This window comes from Lepisma saccharinum, chromosome 22 (assembly GCF_977018435.1).
Source record: "Lepisma saccharinum chromosome 22, izLepSacc3.1, whole genome shotgun sequence".
NCBI classification, from domain to species: domain Eukaryota; kingdom Metazoa; phylum Arthropoda; class Insecta; order Zygentoma; family Lepismatidae; genus Lepisma; species Lepisma saccharinum.
In genome coordinates this window covers 19613109-19629112 of record NC_139250.1, presented here as the reverse complement: position 1 = coordinate 19629112, position 16004 = coordinate 19613109, and the positions used below count along the sequence as shown (strand labels likewise).

At 39.4% G+C, this 16004-nt stretch overlaps 1 protein-coding gene across 1 annotated transcript in view; it reads left to right on the top strand.

The window, feature by feature from the left end:
• Positions 1-5519, top strand: part of LOC146004960 (tRNA (guanine(37)-N(1))-methyltransferase) — a 33371-nt gene extending 27852 nt beyond the window's left edge. The window contains exons 2-3 of the mRNA XM_083144034.1: positions 3316-3483; positions 5229-5519. Of these exons, the coding sequence (XP_083000160.1) occupies positions 3361-3483; positions 5229-5432 (327 nt within the window). The 5' untranslated portion in view covers positions 3316-3360 and the 3' untranslated portion in view covers positions 5433-5519. The remainder of the gene's footprint in view (positions 1-3315; positions 3484-5228) is intronic.
• The last annotated feature ends 10485 nt before the right edge of the window (positions 5520-16004 follow it).

The window sequence follows — 16004 nt, the reverse complement described above, 5'->3', positions numbered from 1 at the left end:
TTTATGTTTAGGAGCGTACATTAGTGTCAACCTTTGTTTTAGTGCCTAATGCTTATATTCACGTGTGTCATTTACTATGTTATACTTAAGTTATCCCGGTCGGGTTTGGTTGTTTGTAAATGTCCATTCATCAATTTCATCATTTCATCATTCATCCCCATCTTCGCAAATTAGCCAAGAGGCACAAAACGCGAAGTAAAATAAACTAAATCAATCAATCAATCAATTAAGTTATTTCTATTATAACGTTTTTTAAGGGCCTCCTCGATGGCGCAGTGGTAGCGTCATTGCCTTGTAATCAAGGGGTCCCGGGTTCGAACCCGGCGGAGGTACATAGTGGTTCGGATCGCACTTGAAACTATAGGTCCAGTCCCGATTAGCCTTACTGTGCATAAAGTGGACTTAAAACACCAAATCAATCAATCAATAACATTTTTAAAAATATTCGTACATAGATTATAGCATTTTTTGTAATTTGTTGCTATTACTGAAGCAGAGGGCGTACAGTATTATAAAATAACAATAAGAACTCTCCCGATATAAAGAAGAATCGTTCCGGTAAACTGAACCCGGTCTACCGCACACACTTTTACATTAGATTTCCCACAATGCACCGTTTTGTTGAATACACTTGAGTGTATTGAATTTTCGCCCAGATAGAAGGTGGATATAATGTGATAATACCTTGTGTATTTTATATTCATTCACCGTTGGGGACATGAACTTTAGCCTTCCTTTGCTATTGAATAGAGAATTTTCCCGTCCAGTGTAAATGAATAGGATCAGGTGGAGGTGGCTCTTTTTTCCCCCTGGGGACATTTTAAAGAAGGGCCGACGCCAACCATTATTTGTTGGTCGGCCTTCTCTCTTCTGTGGCGCCATAATTCACCTAATCCCTTAACTTCGAAAAGGACTGCTGTGATTTTAAAGTACCCGTGCGGTTTTCAGATCTTTCCCTTTCATGAAGCGACGTTGTGGTAGCTTTCTCTTTGGCATGGCAGGATTTGTTGCCGGTGGGATATTTTCCATTCGAAGTTTTTTTCGGGGGGGGGTCCTTCTATTGTACGTCGGCAAAATGTCACTTTGGCATCCTCCTGCTATTGTCGTTCACCAACAATACGTATTAATGAATGCGGCCATTTAAGAGTTTTTACCTTATGATGAAAGTTTTTTTTTAAATTTGCAATTGGAAAATATTATCAAAAATAACATTACGAACTTTTTTAAGTCAAGCTACCGAAATTTCTGGTTTCTAGTCTTGGAATGCGAGTCCCGTTTCTCCACCAGTAAACGGGTTTATATGTACAGTCAACGGCAAAGATAATAGTAGTTAAATTGTCCATCACTACGTTCATCCTTTTGTATTCTACTTCCTGTGTTGTTTTAAAATATGGAATTTTGTTGATGTGAAGCAGATATTGTCCTCTGCTTATTGACGTTTTTATTTCAATTGATGACCATCACACTGTGGAAAACAGACTGAAAATAATGATAGACAATTTGTCTAATATTTCTTTTGCCGTTTGGTGTACCAAAAAGTGTTAGACATAAACGTCCTGGAAAATGAATGTCCACCTAAAAAGTATATATTTCGCACATGATTTTATTTTAGTTACTGTAATTTATGTTAATTGTATAAGGGCGTTGAAGAAACATGATAATTTCAGACTGATGCAGTATTTTTTGAGGGGACATCACTATTATGAGGGAAAATATGCCTCATTTACCTTGTCTGCACCTCCATGGAAAAAATCGTGCAGACGCCCATGGTGTTCGATATGTAACTATATGTTCGTTATTTTAATTGAAATATGGAATTAAGTATGGACTTAACACTTGAGAGACAGCTATAGCAATTTTCATAAGGAAGCGACTTCGCCTATCTAAATAAACTGCATTAGGATTACATGACATTAATTGTAATGCAAAATTCAAGTACAAAATTATTTTATGTTACCAAAAGTTTGTTTTAAATTCTGAAACGGGAATCTTCTCTTGTTCATGAAGGCATATTTATACTGCGTTCAGTATCGCATGGAGTAATGCGAGTATATTTAAAATGGGCAATGGATTTCACCGTGAAAAATTGAGCTTGCATTCTCTATTACAAGGGTTGGATAAAAAGTAATGGCAACACTGGTATAATTGCTACTTGACTGTATTGGCAGAGGAGCACGTGTTACATTCCTTCAATGTAATCCCCCCCATCTCTACGACCTACTGCCACAAGTATGGAAGGCGTCGTACACCGTCAGCGCGTCCATCTCTGTCGATGTCCCGCAGTGACCGCCCTATAGCACGTATGATGGCTTCGCGCGTGTCGTAGTGCTTCCCGCCCAGTGGTTCCTTCATTTTGGCAAAAAGGTTGTAATCACACGATCTCATACCGGTGAATACGGCGGATGTTCCAGTACCTCCCACTACCAGTTATGCAGGAGCGCCGTCACAGTGTTTGCAGTGTGACACTTTGCATTGTCAAGCAGGATGATGGGACACCGTGCCAGAACATGCCGTCGCTTCCTTCTTAATGCGAGACGAAGGTGGTGTTGCAAGAAGGTGCAGTAGTAGGCTGCGTTGACCGTCTGCCTAAGAGACGTTGTTCTTCTTGCCTAAACATATTGTTAGGGCGCTTGCACTCTCGTCCTCTGCTTCAGAGCACTGCTGTTTTTGACTGAATAACATACAATCGCACCCCACTCACTATACTTCCTCGTCTGACATTCCTTTATCAACCACGAAACTGTTGTGGCGCTGTGACTCGCCCCTTTCACGGGACAGCAGTGTTGCCATTACTTTTTATCCAACCCTTGTATATTGCTGGCAAGAATACTACAGGCTGTCTGAAAAGTCATGAAACTTTCATTAAGTATTAACTTTGTCTATGTGGATATTTTGTAAACATTATACAAGAAAATCATGCTCCACATGAACGTTAATTATGCGGAAGATGTTACTAAGGTGTAAAAAGTTTTTTGTATCGAGTAAAAACAAACATGAATAAAATACAGCTGTGAAATCTATTTTTTTTAAAAAAAATGATGTGTATCGATGACCTCTGTGTGTATTTAGCGAATTTATATTTTTTATGCATTACATACGATTAATGGGGTTAATTATGACATATTCATAAAAAGTGGTTGTTGTTTTTTAATAAGAAGTGTACTGGCAACATTGGTCGTGTCGGAAGGCAGTAGCAGGTGTGCCTGACATCTGGTTGTTTTTCAATCAATGCCCAGATGGAAAAAAAGGAAAGAGTTGAAATTTATTTCATTTGGGCACAGATAAAATAAATGTTCCCATTTTCTCCTTCTTTAGCTGTGGTCCTTGTGGTCCTAGTAATAGTGTGTGGCACAAAACATCATGGGAAAACCTAGGAAAGCTACCGAGAGAAAGAAGCAGCTCAACCCTATGTTCAAGTTAGCTGGTTCCCGGGCTCTGAAGGCGAAGAATAAAGCAAAATCTGTCAGCACAAATCTTAAAAGGGTAAGATTTTTCATCATATATATTCATTTCAAATAAAAATGTCCGTTTGGTATTATAATTTGCATGATCCATGGCAGAAAATTTTTGTGGGAGAGGGTTAGTTCAATAAAACTAATTTGTTGAATTTTGAAAGCTGTGAAACTTTTTTTTTTTGTTTAAATGGTAGAACATGAACTGGGTTCTGTATTTTACGTTATTTCTTTTTCAATTTAACATGTTTCTTACTTCGATATTATGTTAAAATACTAACTAATATAACTAACTGTATTTTTGTTATTATTAATACAAATAACAAACTTTTTGAATTTTTGTAACAATATGAAGGATGCCAATTTCCAAGTGGGTTGACGGACAAGTTCTACCCCCCTCTCTCTTCCCGATACCCACGGTTTAGTCACAACTCTCTTTACTAGAGGTAATATGGAGATAAGAGTTGTGACACAGTCTTGTCTCGCAAATAAGGGGGCCTACCTCAAACTTCTATGAAGCTTCAGATAAGGTTTTCCACATGAAAAAAGTGTGGAAGGTTACTTATTAAAGAAAGTAACTAAGTATGGTGATGTATCCACAAATTCTCCTCCTCCCCCATATTTACTTCAATACCACCCTCAAATTCTTCCCAAGGGCCCAATTTATGATCATTTTGAGCAGTGTGTAGATAAAATCAGAAAAGTTTCATGCTTTATTATTTATTTATTTTTCGGAAACACACAATTTCTTAAAATATATAAGGGGCATTCCATTGTCATGGGGAGACATGCAGACTACATTTTTTATATAAAAGTAACTATTCTACCAATAGTTGAGCAACATTTTTCTTAGTTTCTGTACAATGAAATATGAAACCGAACTCTGTTCATTAAACATAACTACCCTTAAAATACTTTCCTAGATTTATAGCTACAAGTAAAAAAAAATGTGTCACGGGTAGGACAGACGAAACATTGCATCTTTACGTAATAAGGAATTTATTTTAATTTCTGTGAATTGTCAAATGATGAGAAATAAATTATTTAAGATAAAGGGAGGAGGTAATTGACCTTTGAATATTCTAGTGGAGTTGAGGAGAAAATGTAACAGTTAAAGATGAGATTAATTGTTTTTTGGTGTCACAGGTGGGACACCATAAAAAACATAAGGAAATCAAAAAAGTTAAAATAAACGAACCAGGAGCATATATTCTAGGCTAGCTAGGCTATCTGCAAAGCCTGAAGTCTAGAGAATAAAATACAGGAAAGAAATCGATCAGAAACTGTAAATAATATTATTCATATCAGTGAGATGATGATACTGATTCTGGAGTTGGCAACCTGATTTCCTGTGAGTTGGCAACCTGATTTCCTGTGAGTTGGCAACCTGATTTCCTGTGAGTTGGCAACCCGATTTCCTGTGAGTTGGCAACCCGATTTCTTAGGAGTTGGTAAATTTATTTCTGTTCATAGCCTAGGACCACGTTACATAGTGAAATAGCCCAGATCTTGGACTCGGTCGGTATACGCCACTGAAACGAACAATATGTAAAATACCTTCAAACTTAATTATGTATAATACATGGATTTTATGCAAATAACAATTTTAGATTGTTTATTCACAAGTTAGGATACAAAGTTACAGCATTGCATATAATTTTAAAAACTGAGAATCAAGGGCACTTTGACATGAAATGCCATATGAAGAAAATTGAATTGTATGTATTTTACTGAAGTATAGTCTGTGTATAACGGATATTTACTTTTTGTTCACAGTTGAATGAACTCACCCGTTCCAAAGTGGAGGACTTAGATGGGCAGCTTGTGAAATTGCAGACGACTCTGCTTCAGCCATCCAAGGGAAAGGAAGAGAAGGCAATGATTGTGTCTGAAAGCAAGCCAGTCCTTCCACCTGCAGATATGGATGGTGCAGCTGAAGAGTTTTCACGACTTGGCGATAAAGCTGATGAAAATGAATGATTTCTTTTTAATGTAAATCTGTATATATTGCTTATGAAATGTTTGTGTGTTTTTTACAGTTTCAATAAAATGTTAAATCGTGCTTCATTGTTACCTTTGTTTTTAGCTTTTAAGCTTCCCATGACAATTTAGTTCGTCATAGTCTAATTAAATAACCATTGCATTTAATTTGTATCTTACACTGTGTTATTGTTATTAAAATTATTGTCCTTGCCTCCCTTTTTTCACAATTTGTGTTCCTTAGTGGATCTTCATGAAACAGTAATTCTTGTATATACAGACACTTCTGGCTTGTAACAAACCAATTGACTTACAATGGATATATAATGATTGTCCATAATCCTTGTATCGTAGAACTTTTCTTTCAATTTACGGTTGTAACAAGCAAGTAAACGCATTTTCTTATGTAATGTTTTGGGAGATCACACACACTCTCTTGATCAGACATTTGTTTGTAATTTGATCAATGTTATAATTATCACAAGCAGGTAAATGTAACAAAACAGAAACTCCTCTAAGTTTTATACTTACAGGTTGCCTAACGTGAGGCAGCTGAGTGAGATGTTTGTGGACTGTCAACCAGTAGCGGCTCGTGCCTAAAATAACAGGTGAAGAAGTATATTTATAGGCAATGAAAACAAATAGTAAGTGGCAGTGCCCCCCCCCCCCCCCATTTAAAACGTCTTTTTTGTCTTCATCCGTCCATCTGGAAAATGGTGTCTGCAACAAATTACACACTAAGTCATTTACTGGGTTCATTGTAGAAACCACAGCTCAACACATGAACACAACACACGATAGGAAACGCGAAACACACACGCGGAACAAGATCTCGCGAGAACGCGAAGATTTTGCCACAAGCACTGGATGCGATGTTTTCTCCGACGAGAGAACTGCTTCATCTAGAAGGCGACACCCGTTCAAGGCCAACGCTAGGTGACGTCACCGTTGCCATGACAACTGGCTAAGTTTTCCGCAACCTAGCGGTGTTTGCTCTTGGGTTGGGACGAACTCAATACGTGCGTAGCGCCGAGTGGCGTGTTATTTGAGTATTATCGTGTGCGTTCTGCTGGGAAATAGTTTAATTTAACAAGCAAATGAAAAATGTCAATATTAATTTGAAAATTAGGTGAAAACATCTGCACTTGTTGCACTTGGCCAGCCGCCACTGCTGTCAACATGTGTTATGAGCATGTGCTAGATACTATAGTAAGATATGCTGCTTCATTGCAGGCAGTGCTTCCACTGCAACGCAAAAAAAATATGCGACTACTAAAGAGTCTGCCTTTCATCTGCTTGTAGCAAGCTTTGTTTTTAAATTATGCTGTTGTAGCATACACAAATAATTCTCAATGTCCACATGTGCTGTTATTAACTTTTTGACCAATTCAGAACACGATCTAGTACAGATCCATCTGCTTAACATGTAAGTATTATATTTTAGCTGGCGGGACTTGTTCCTAACATACTCAGGTGGCACACACTAAATCTGGCCATGAACCAAATAAGCATCATTCACCTATCCCTAAACTCAACCAAGGTAAATGAAAGTTCCATGAAGGCACATTTAGGTGATTTTTGGGCCCCTACTCATTCTCGGAAATGTTGAAGGTGATGTGATCAACACCATGCTCCATCCACCTTAACATCTCACTCACCCAGGTATCCATTGATTGAAGCTGGATGAGCCCTAGAGCCACTTTATGCGGGGACAAGGCCAGAACAATTCTGACCTTAGATCAACCACCTGGGTCTCCCACGTAGCAGTTAGATGCCCTACTGACTAGACAACCTGCTCTTCTAAACATCCCCCTATCGAGGAATTTCCGCTTTGAACACTAAGTATAAGATGATGTCATTGGTTCCAACACTTTATTATTGTTGATAAACTTGCCTGGTCTGGTTGATGACCAAACAGCATGGACGTCCGCAGAAGTTTTTCCAGTGAGGGGCAAGCAAGGTAAGGTATTTTTTCCAGGAGGGTTGGCAAACTAGACACATTTTCCCCCATAGCATTGTCCCCTCAAAAAACATTGCTTTATTACTGAGTGAAAGTAAATTATATGTGTGAAATATGATCTTTTTGGTTGGATTTCATTTTCCAGGGGGTGGGGCATGTTACCCGTCACCCCCTTGCCCCACTTCCGTACGACCATGCTAAGCAGGTTATTTTGGGTTGTCGACTCGCACTTCCTACCGAGGGTTCCTGGTTCGAATCCTTAAAGAGGCAGAAAAGTGATGTAAAATATCTTTTTTTAAAAAAATTGTAACTATGGTGCTACGAAAAGCATTTAACAATCACATAAACCATGTAATCTAACAACAATGAAGTCCGCATCAATTATGTTAATTCTCTTCCCTTAAGAAGTAGTGATGGAGCATAGAAGCGTAAAAAGCTTTTGGATTGTGCATTTGGGCCCAAGGGAAGAAGGCAAAATGGCCGTTGAGACCCCGTCATCTTACGTTAAATTCCTCAATTAGTCTTGCTTGTTCCCTAATGGTGAAGTGAGGAGTTTTTATCTTGTTCTTGTTTTCAACGTCGAATCTCAGCCGTCCTAAGTTATCAACAGTTACAATCTTTGCTCAGAGTTATTCGGTTTACAGCAATCGTCTGCCACATAAGTATGAATGACATGGATTAACCAATGTGACTTGGTCGAAAACAAAGAATGCAAAGTAGGAGAAACCACAGCTGGAGTCCGCTCAGACCATCTAAGTGGTTGAAGATCACTTTTAGTAGGCAATTGGTGGAGAAAAATGTTGGGAGGTGTGGTGGATAAATCGCGATGCCAGCTCTTTGTCACTTGCGATACATTTTAATTCACGCCCAAAGATCTTGAAAATAAGCGCTAGTTCCATCTGATTTTTCCTCCGATTGAATCCGAATCAACGAACAGTCTAACATAAGAAAATAATCCGGATGAACAAGCAGTTTATCGTATGTACAGGGTCAACGCAGACTTTCGTGGCAGAGCGGTTAGCACAGTGTACAAGGGTCTCTGGTTCGAATTCCAGCCTGGCCATGGTGTTTTTTGTCAATGTCCCTCCATCAATTAAATCATCTCGTCAGTCATCCTCATCGTCGCGATTAGCCAAAAGGGGAAGAAAAGCAACGCTAAATAACAATCAAGTAGTAATTCTTTTAGCTTTCCTGGCCATGTGATTTCCGGATAGACTTCCGTGCTTTCGAGAGCTAACGTCACTCTCATCTTCAGCTTATATTCCGAGAGAACTTCTTCAGCAAAATCAAGTAGTGTCAAAGAATGTAGTAATACGGTGTATATTTATACATTAATTTTTCATTCTTTGAGCAGTCAACGGCAAAGATGACAGTAGGCAAATTTTGTCCATTCACTATTTTCATTACCCTTTATTCCACACCTTGTGAATGAATTGCTGTTGATACAAAGCAGATGATGTCCTCTGCCTATTGACGTCTTTACATCAATTCATGATTATCACATTGTGGAAAACTGACTGAATGAAAATGGTGATGGACAATTTGCCTACTATTTCTTTTGCCGTTGGCTGTACGTACGTACGGTTAATGTCAGAATGAAATCTAGAATGCTGGCATTTTCGCAATCCATTCATGGATGTGGAATTGTATATTTTGCAAATACGCGTATAAAGAAACAAACTGCCGGGTCGATTTGCCGCCCAACCGCAAAAAAATAATAGAATTTCACAATTTTTCATTCTGTCTGTTTTCCACAATGTGATGATCATGAAATTAAAACGTCAATAAATACATCTGCTTCGCATCAACAGAATTACATTCCTTAAAACAACGCATGAAATAGATTATAAAAAAAATGAAAATAGGGATGGATAATTGAATTTTGCTGCAGCAAAATTGTCCTCTGCTTGTTAGTGCTTTTTAAAAGTAGGTGAGTGGAGAAGGTTATACAAATCTGTAGTAGTTAATATAATGATTAAACCAGGAAGACTTTTACGAGAAGGATATGGGGGATTGAGTTCGTGACATATAGTGATGAGCATGGACGTCCGCAGGATTTTTCCCAGGGAGGAGAAAGGAAGGTATATTTTTTCCCAGGGGGGACAAACAAGGCACATTTCCCCAAAAATAGTGTTGTTCCCTAAAAAAAACATTGCTTAAATTTGAATTTATGGTGTTCATGCAATAATTAACACATATTATTGTGGCTAAAATGAAATTATATGTGTGAAATATATGATTTTTGGTTGACTTTCATTTTCCAGGGGGACCACGCCCCCCCCCCCCCTTCCGGGCGCCCATGGTGATGGGCATACTCAGGATTTATTCCACGCGGTGGAAGGGGTGGAGTGGAGCGCGGCTTACTTTCTCCAAAACCAAAACACTGCTTCAGTTCTCGCGTTCTTGCAACGATCTGTACCAGTCTTATTTGTAACTATCATGTAATAACATACATTACTGTGACTGAATTTAAAATATGTGTGAATGTGTAATGTTATGGTGGCATTCATTTTCAGGGAGCACGTCCCCTTGCCCCTCCGAAATCATATACGTCTATGAACTTTGAATATTGATAAGAAATAGAAGATCGTTCGTGAATGATTGACAATGCATCAGATAGAAAAATACAACAGTCAAATTTTATCAAACAAAACACAAGGGGTTACGTACAGTGGGACGCATGAGTATTTCCCGGCAAATTGTTCATAGTTTCATTAATGTTTATCTTGCATTTCTAGGTATTTTTAAAGGAATTGATGCAGAGGTTGCCAACTTGCCAGCAGCTTGTTTGGAGTTTTGTTTCACTTCTGAAGCTCTCGTTTGGTTAAACAAAGAGAATGAACATGGTAATGGACAATTTCCTTGGCAGTGGTATGCATAAAATGGAAACCACTGTCCTCTTGGGAACTACGAATTATAACCAACCACTGAACAAAACATGACTCAGATCGACGGCACCATAGTTGGCGTGAGTGTTCTTCAAAACAAGTGATCCACACTGATCTTGAACATCTGTTGCTCTCAAGACGCTGTTAAAATCGGAATGCCCATGTTAACAAGCAGTGGAATTATATCATCCATGCTTTTAGCTTTGTAAACATCATCAGGATCCAAGTGCGGGCTCACAGATATTCAATCATTAAAGATTGTACACATTTTAAAAAGATGTCATGACAGGTCATAATTGTCATTAAATGTTGTATATACAATACAAAGATAGATGTAGACATATTATTTCAGCATTTTGAGAACAATATCTAATATATGTACGTGAACAGTGAGATCCATGAGTATTACCGTGCAAATTGTCCATCACCATGTTCGTGCACTTTATTTGACCCAATGAGAGCTTCAGGAATTAAAGGAAACTCAAAACAAGCTGTTGACAAGTTCTGCACAAGCATACATAAAAGTCCATCGCTTAGAAACACATAGGATATAAGAGAAAAATTAATGAAAATAGTAATCGATAATTTGCACAGTAATACTCATGGATCTCACTGTACGTGCGTGTGTGTGTAGTTCTACCCCTGTGCATTCCAACATTCTTTGATTACATATGTAGGAATGTGGAGGTATAAGCTCACACACATTCACAATCTGGGCCATTTATGAAGGTGATGTGATCAGCACCACGCTCCGGCCGCTTTTACCTCCCAGGGTCAAGATCCACTGGCCAGGATTACCCGAAGGTACCCATTTTTTTAGGGACTGAGTGAACACCAGAGTCTCTGCATGCAGGTACACAGGAAATAGGCTCAGGGTCCCCCCGCCTAATGGTACTGATTGCTGCCACAACAGTTTTAAGCAATCCGATTGGCTAACCGCTGACGTGACGTCATTAGTGTGAGGTTAGGTTATGTAGAAGAATACGTGTTGTGGTACTAATTCCAACCCCGCCTAATACACACACACACACACACACACTTACTTGTAAAAGTAATTTGTGTTGCGGCGTAGAGGTGTATGTGTGTGTATCACACTTTAAATGGGCGATGACAATACTTTCTTCTTTACTTGCAGGACAAAATCAAATTATTTTTCACTTAGTGTGGGTGAGAGCTGATAGATTTGCCAGGTAAATTATTATTTCCAATCAGTTGTTTACCTGAAATTGAGAGCTATGTGAAAATGCAATATCAAAAAAATGATGAATGAAAGCTAATTTTTCATGCTTCATTATAAATACAACCATTTTAAATACATTTCGTGGAAGTTGAACTACCCCCCCCCCCCCAATCTAAGCATGCTCTTTGACGATCAAGAAGTTAGAAATTTTGATCATCGTGTTCAATTAATTAAAATCCATTTTGCTCTGAACGTGTACGAAATGCTGCATTTCATTTTTACCTTAGCATTTCTTTCAAACCTGACCTCAGTCTCTGCTTGGAAGATAAACGTTCATTTTTTTCTTTATGGTTTACCACGCTTCATTCTGAAATTCACAGGGATCCTACTTTTAAAGCATCGAAGACAAACATTCCACAGGGAACGCAAATGAGGCTCTTGAAATGGAACAGGGTTTGTGTTCAACTCCGAAAAGAAAGAACAAGAACGTTAACAAGTGCTAATGGGGACAGCATGAAAGGTTGGCAATACACCTGTGCTTAGAAAGAAGTCAAAGGGGATAAAAAAAACGGTTTGGAAGCGTCGACTTTACAGCCCTGTAACTTTTCTGTTGTCAAGGGTAGATCGTCAAAGTGTACATGGGCAAGAAAAGAATCGCTGACCATTAACATCGAAAACAAAATACTTCGACTGAAGCTTTATGGGGGTGTGGATTGTGAAAAACTAGCACAGAAAAAAAAAAGGATTTTGTTTTATTTCTTTAGAGCCTTTGCTGCATTCCAAAGAAACAGCAATGCATGCAGATGTTTCTTACGGAACACAGAAGTAAGGAAAGAAAATTTTGGAATGAAAAGCAGATTTTCCACGCAAGAAAGGGGCGGCAAAAAGCATGTATTGCCGATACACATTTTTACGTCCACGGTGAGTTATTATTGCAATATAAGAAATTTATCATTAATTGTCACATAGTACATGTTCGACCTGGCAATACTGCGTGTATTCAACATGGATTCCGATACAGGAAAGCAGCTACATAGTCATTCCATATGAAATCAACACAGACCACAACCTGACCATCTCAGATTTTCATGAAATTTGGGGAGTTGAAACTATGCATAGAACTTAGTAACTATGAAAATTTTGAGTGTCGTGCGTCTTGTAATTGTTAAATTATTCAAGGTCAAGTGGCCGCGGTGGCTCAGTCGGTAACGCGTCTGACTACCATGCTAAAGGTCCCGGGTTCGATCCCCAGCCGGTTTAAATCCGGGAACTTTTCTAACGTTGGAAGTGGCCCCGGCGCCCACCCAGTGTCGAATAACATGGGTACCTGGGGGAAACCCTGGGGGGTAAAGGCGGTCAGGGGCGTGGTGCTGACCACATCACCCCCACTCACGACCGGATCAAGAAAATGTGGGGCGTTACCTCCACACCCCCTATACGCCTTCATGGCGTAGTGCTAAGCACAGGGGAACACTTTTACTTTACTTTTTTTTTTTTTTTTTTTTTTTACAAATTTAGCATAAATTGCCCTTTTTGAGCCAGCTTATCTATACTAAATGTAATCACCACAAGCAGAAATTGGCCAACCAGCTCCGGCGTACAATTGGAATAAGACCGATAAGGAGATCTTACTCGCTAACATCAACTTACCAAAAAATCCCGGACCATGGAAGAGTACAGATGAATGGGCGAAAATTCTAACAAAAAATCTTCAGGTCGGAATAGCGGCTTCAACACCGAGAAGATTATACAATAACCAGAAAAAACCCTGGTCTACAAATCTCACCAAGCTTAGAGCCAACATGCGTAACTCCAGAAGGCAATACCAGAAAACAAATATTCACAACAGAGGAGTATATTTAGAGGCATATCGCAGGGATAAAGCCCGCTACGCAGCGGAGCTGAAGGATTTTAAATACAAAAACTGGTGCAAGTTCGTTAAAAACAACCTGGAACGGGACAAGTGGGGATTACCCTACAAAATAATGGCAAATAAAATAAAAGTAAAAGAAAGTATTACAACACTAAGAAACCAGATGGCTCTTTTACAAGAGACATGAAGGAGACAGGGGAACTGTTACTACATGGATTACTGCCGGCTGACGAGGAGGAAACCGACAACGAAAAGAACAAGGAGGTTAGAACAAGCTGCAGACAATGTCCAAATTCCATACCCATTGTACCGTTCGAGCCGGAGGAGGTCATTGGAGAATTGGCAACTATGAAAAATGGTAAAGCACCAGGGCCAGACGGAATTCCTGCAGAAATTCTTAAACTATCCGCCCCCGAAGTAATTAACTTCATAACGGCCCTGTTTAATTTGTGTTTGATTCGCAAGGAATTCCCTGCATCATGGAAAGAGGGAAAACTTGTCGTAATTAAGAAGGAAACCAAGAACGACGAAAAAAGTTTGAAGTTGTATAGGCCCATCTGCCTCCTCAATACTATAGGGAAATTATTCGAGAAAATGTTAAACAAAAGATTGCAAGAATTTCTAACCATGTGTGGCAACACAGGTAGCCAGTTCGGTTTCACAAAGGGCCGATCGACGGAAGATGCAATAAACGCCTTGAAGGAGGAAGTTACAAGATCAAACAAGAAAATAGTTATAGCTATCTTCGCTGATATCAGCGGCGCCTTTGACAACCTCTGGTGGCCTAACCTCTTTCAGACTTTAAAGAACATAAATTGTCCAGGCACACTGTTTCAAATTTTGGAGGACTATTTTAGAAATCGCAGGGTCTCCCTGAGGATAGGCGATAACAAACTAACAAAAACCACGACGAAGGGATGTCCACAGGGCTCAGTGTTAGGTCCTCACCTGTGGAATATTAACTTAGAACCTTGTCTTCGTACCCTGGGCGAGAATCCGGACGTGATCAGAGTTATAGCCTACGCGGATGATATAGTCCTGGTCTGCGCTGACGACTCGAGAGCTAAGGTGGAACGCAAGGCAAACAATGCTTTAAAAGCCTTGGGAGACAGGTGCAGAGACGCTAAACTAGAACTGTCGGCAGAGAAGACTAAATATCTTATCGCTAAGGGCCATCTTAGCACCAGCATTAATCCATCCATTAGGATACTGGGATCAGCTATACAGAGATCGGTCAACTTTAAATACCTCGGCGTGACCATGGGAGAGGGTATAAAATTCGGAGAGCATATCAAAAACATTACAGCAAAGGCGGAAATGGCGATGGGTAAACTCACCAGAGTGGCATCCCAACAGTTTGGCCTGAAACCAAGCACAATCGAAGCATATATCCGAGCAATATACTACTCCATTGTGACTTACGCAGCCTCTACCTGGTTTGAGAGTCTAGCTTTGAAAAAGAACGTCAGAGTTCTCAGGGCTTCTCAACGAAGAATATTGTTAAGAACAACAGGTGCGTTTGGAACAACTTCCACAGAAGCATTGCTAACCCTGACTGGACATCTCTCTTTAGATTTAGAAGTAAAATGGAGGGCAGGTAGATACTTTTTTAAGAAAGGAAATGAAGACAAAATGATCTCCTGTATAGGAAACTTCACCCTAACCCTGCATGAAATGAGAAAATCCCTGTTGGACAGATGGCAAGAGGAATGGAACAATGCCGAAAATGGGAGACGGACGTATACCTTTATCCCGGATGTCCGAAGTAGCACACAGACAAACATATTTTATGCAGGGGGCCTGTTGCATCTTCTAACGGGACATGGGCCGTATGGCAAATATCTTCACCGAATTGGCAGTGCCCTGGAACCGAAATGTACCTACTGCGGAGCTACGGAGGATTCTCCTGAGCATAGAGTCTTCTTCTGCCCGGAAACAACTGACAGGATCAAAACTTTGCGAAGAGAACTTCCTACGTTTGATATTAGAACACTTCTATGCGAGCAGCAAATTCAAAATCTGAAGATCTTGGCTGACGAAGTCTCAAAAGAAGAAAAAAATAAATTTAACCCTCGACACCGTAACACGGCACCCACAAACAGCCAACAAACACCGGAAGAACATAGGAGAAGTACGAGAATACAAATACAAAGGATCACCCCGGCCCTCGAGCAGGAGGAAGAGAATGATGAAGAACAATGAGGCACCACCAACTGTATCTAGAAGAAGGCACTACGCGGTATCAACTGGAAGACGGGAAGCTGCAGAAAGAAGAAGAATTCGTCCTGTTCGGATGCCCGGGGAAAGGCACAAAGATAATTTGTTGAGAGTGGCGGAAGCCAGGTTAAATAGATAGTAATTAAATAAAAAAATATGGTATGCTGGTATTCCAGCACCCGGTGACATTGGCATTCCAATGTCTAATCTAAACCCCAAACTATTTAACATCAAATAAAACAAGCACAATATTATTATTCATTTAAATTCTTTTTATTCAAATTCTAACACTCAAAAAACTTAATTCACTGTATGTCATATAATGAAGATCAGAGTGTACCCATTTTGATCGACAACTTAGCTTTTCTATATTGTTTTATTTTATTCTTGTCAGACTTTATTTACTCTTTTGTACAATTAATATTAACTTTAAAATATTTGAAACGCAACTCAA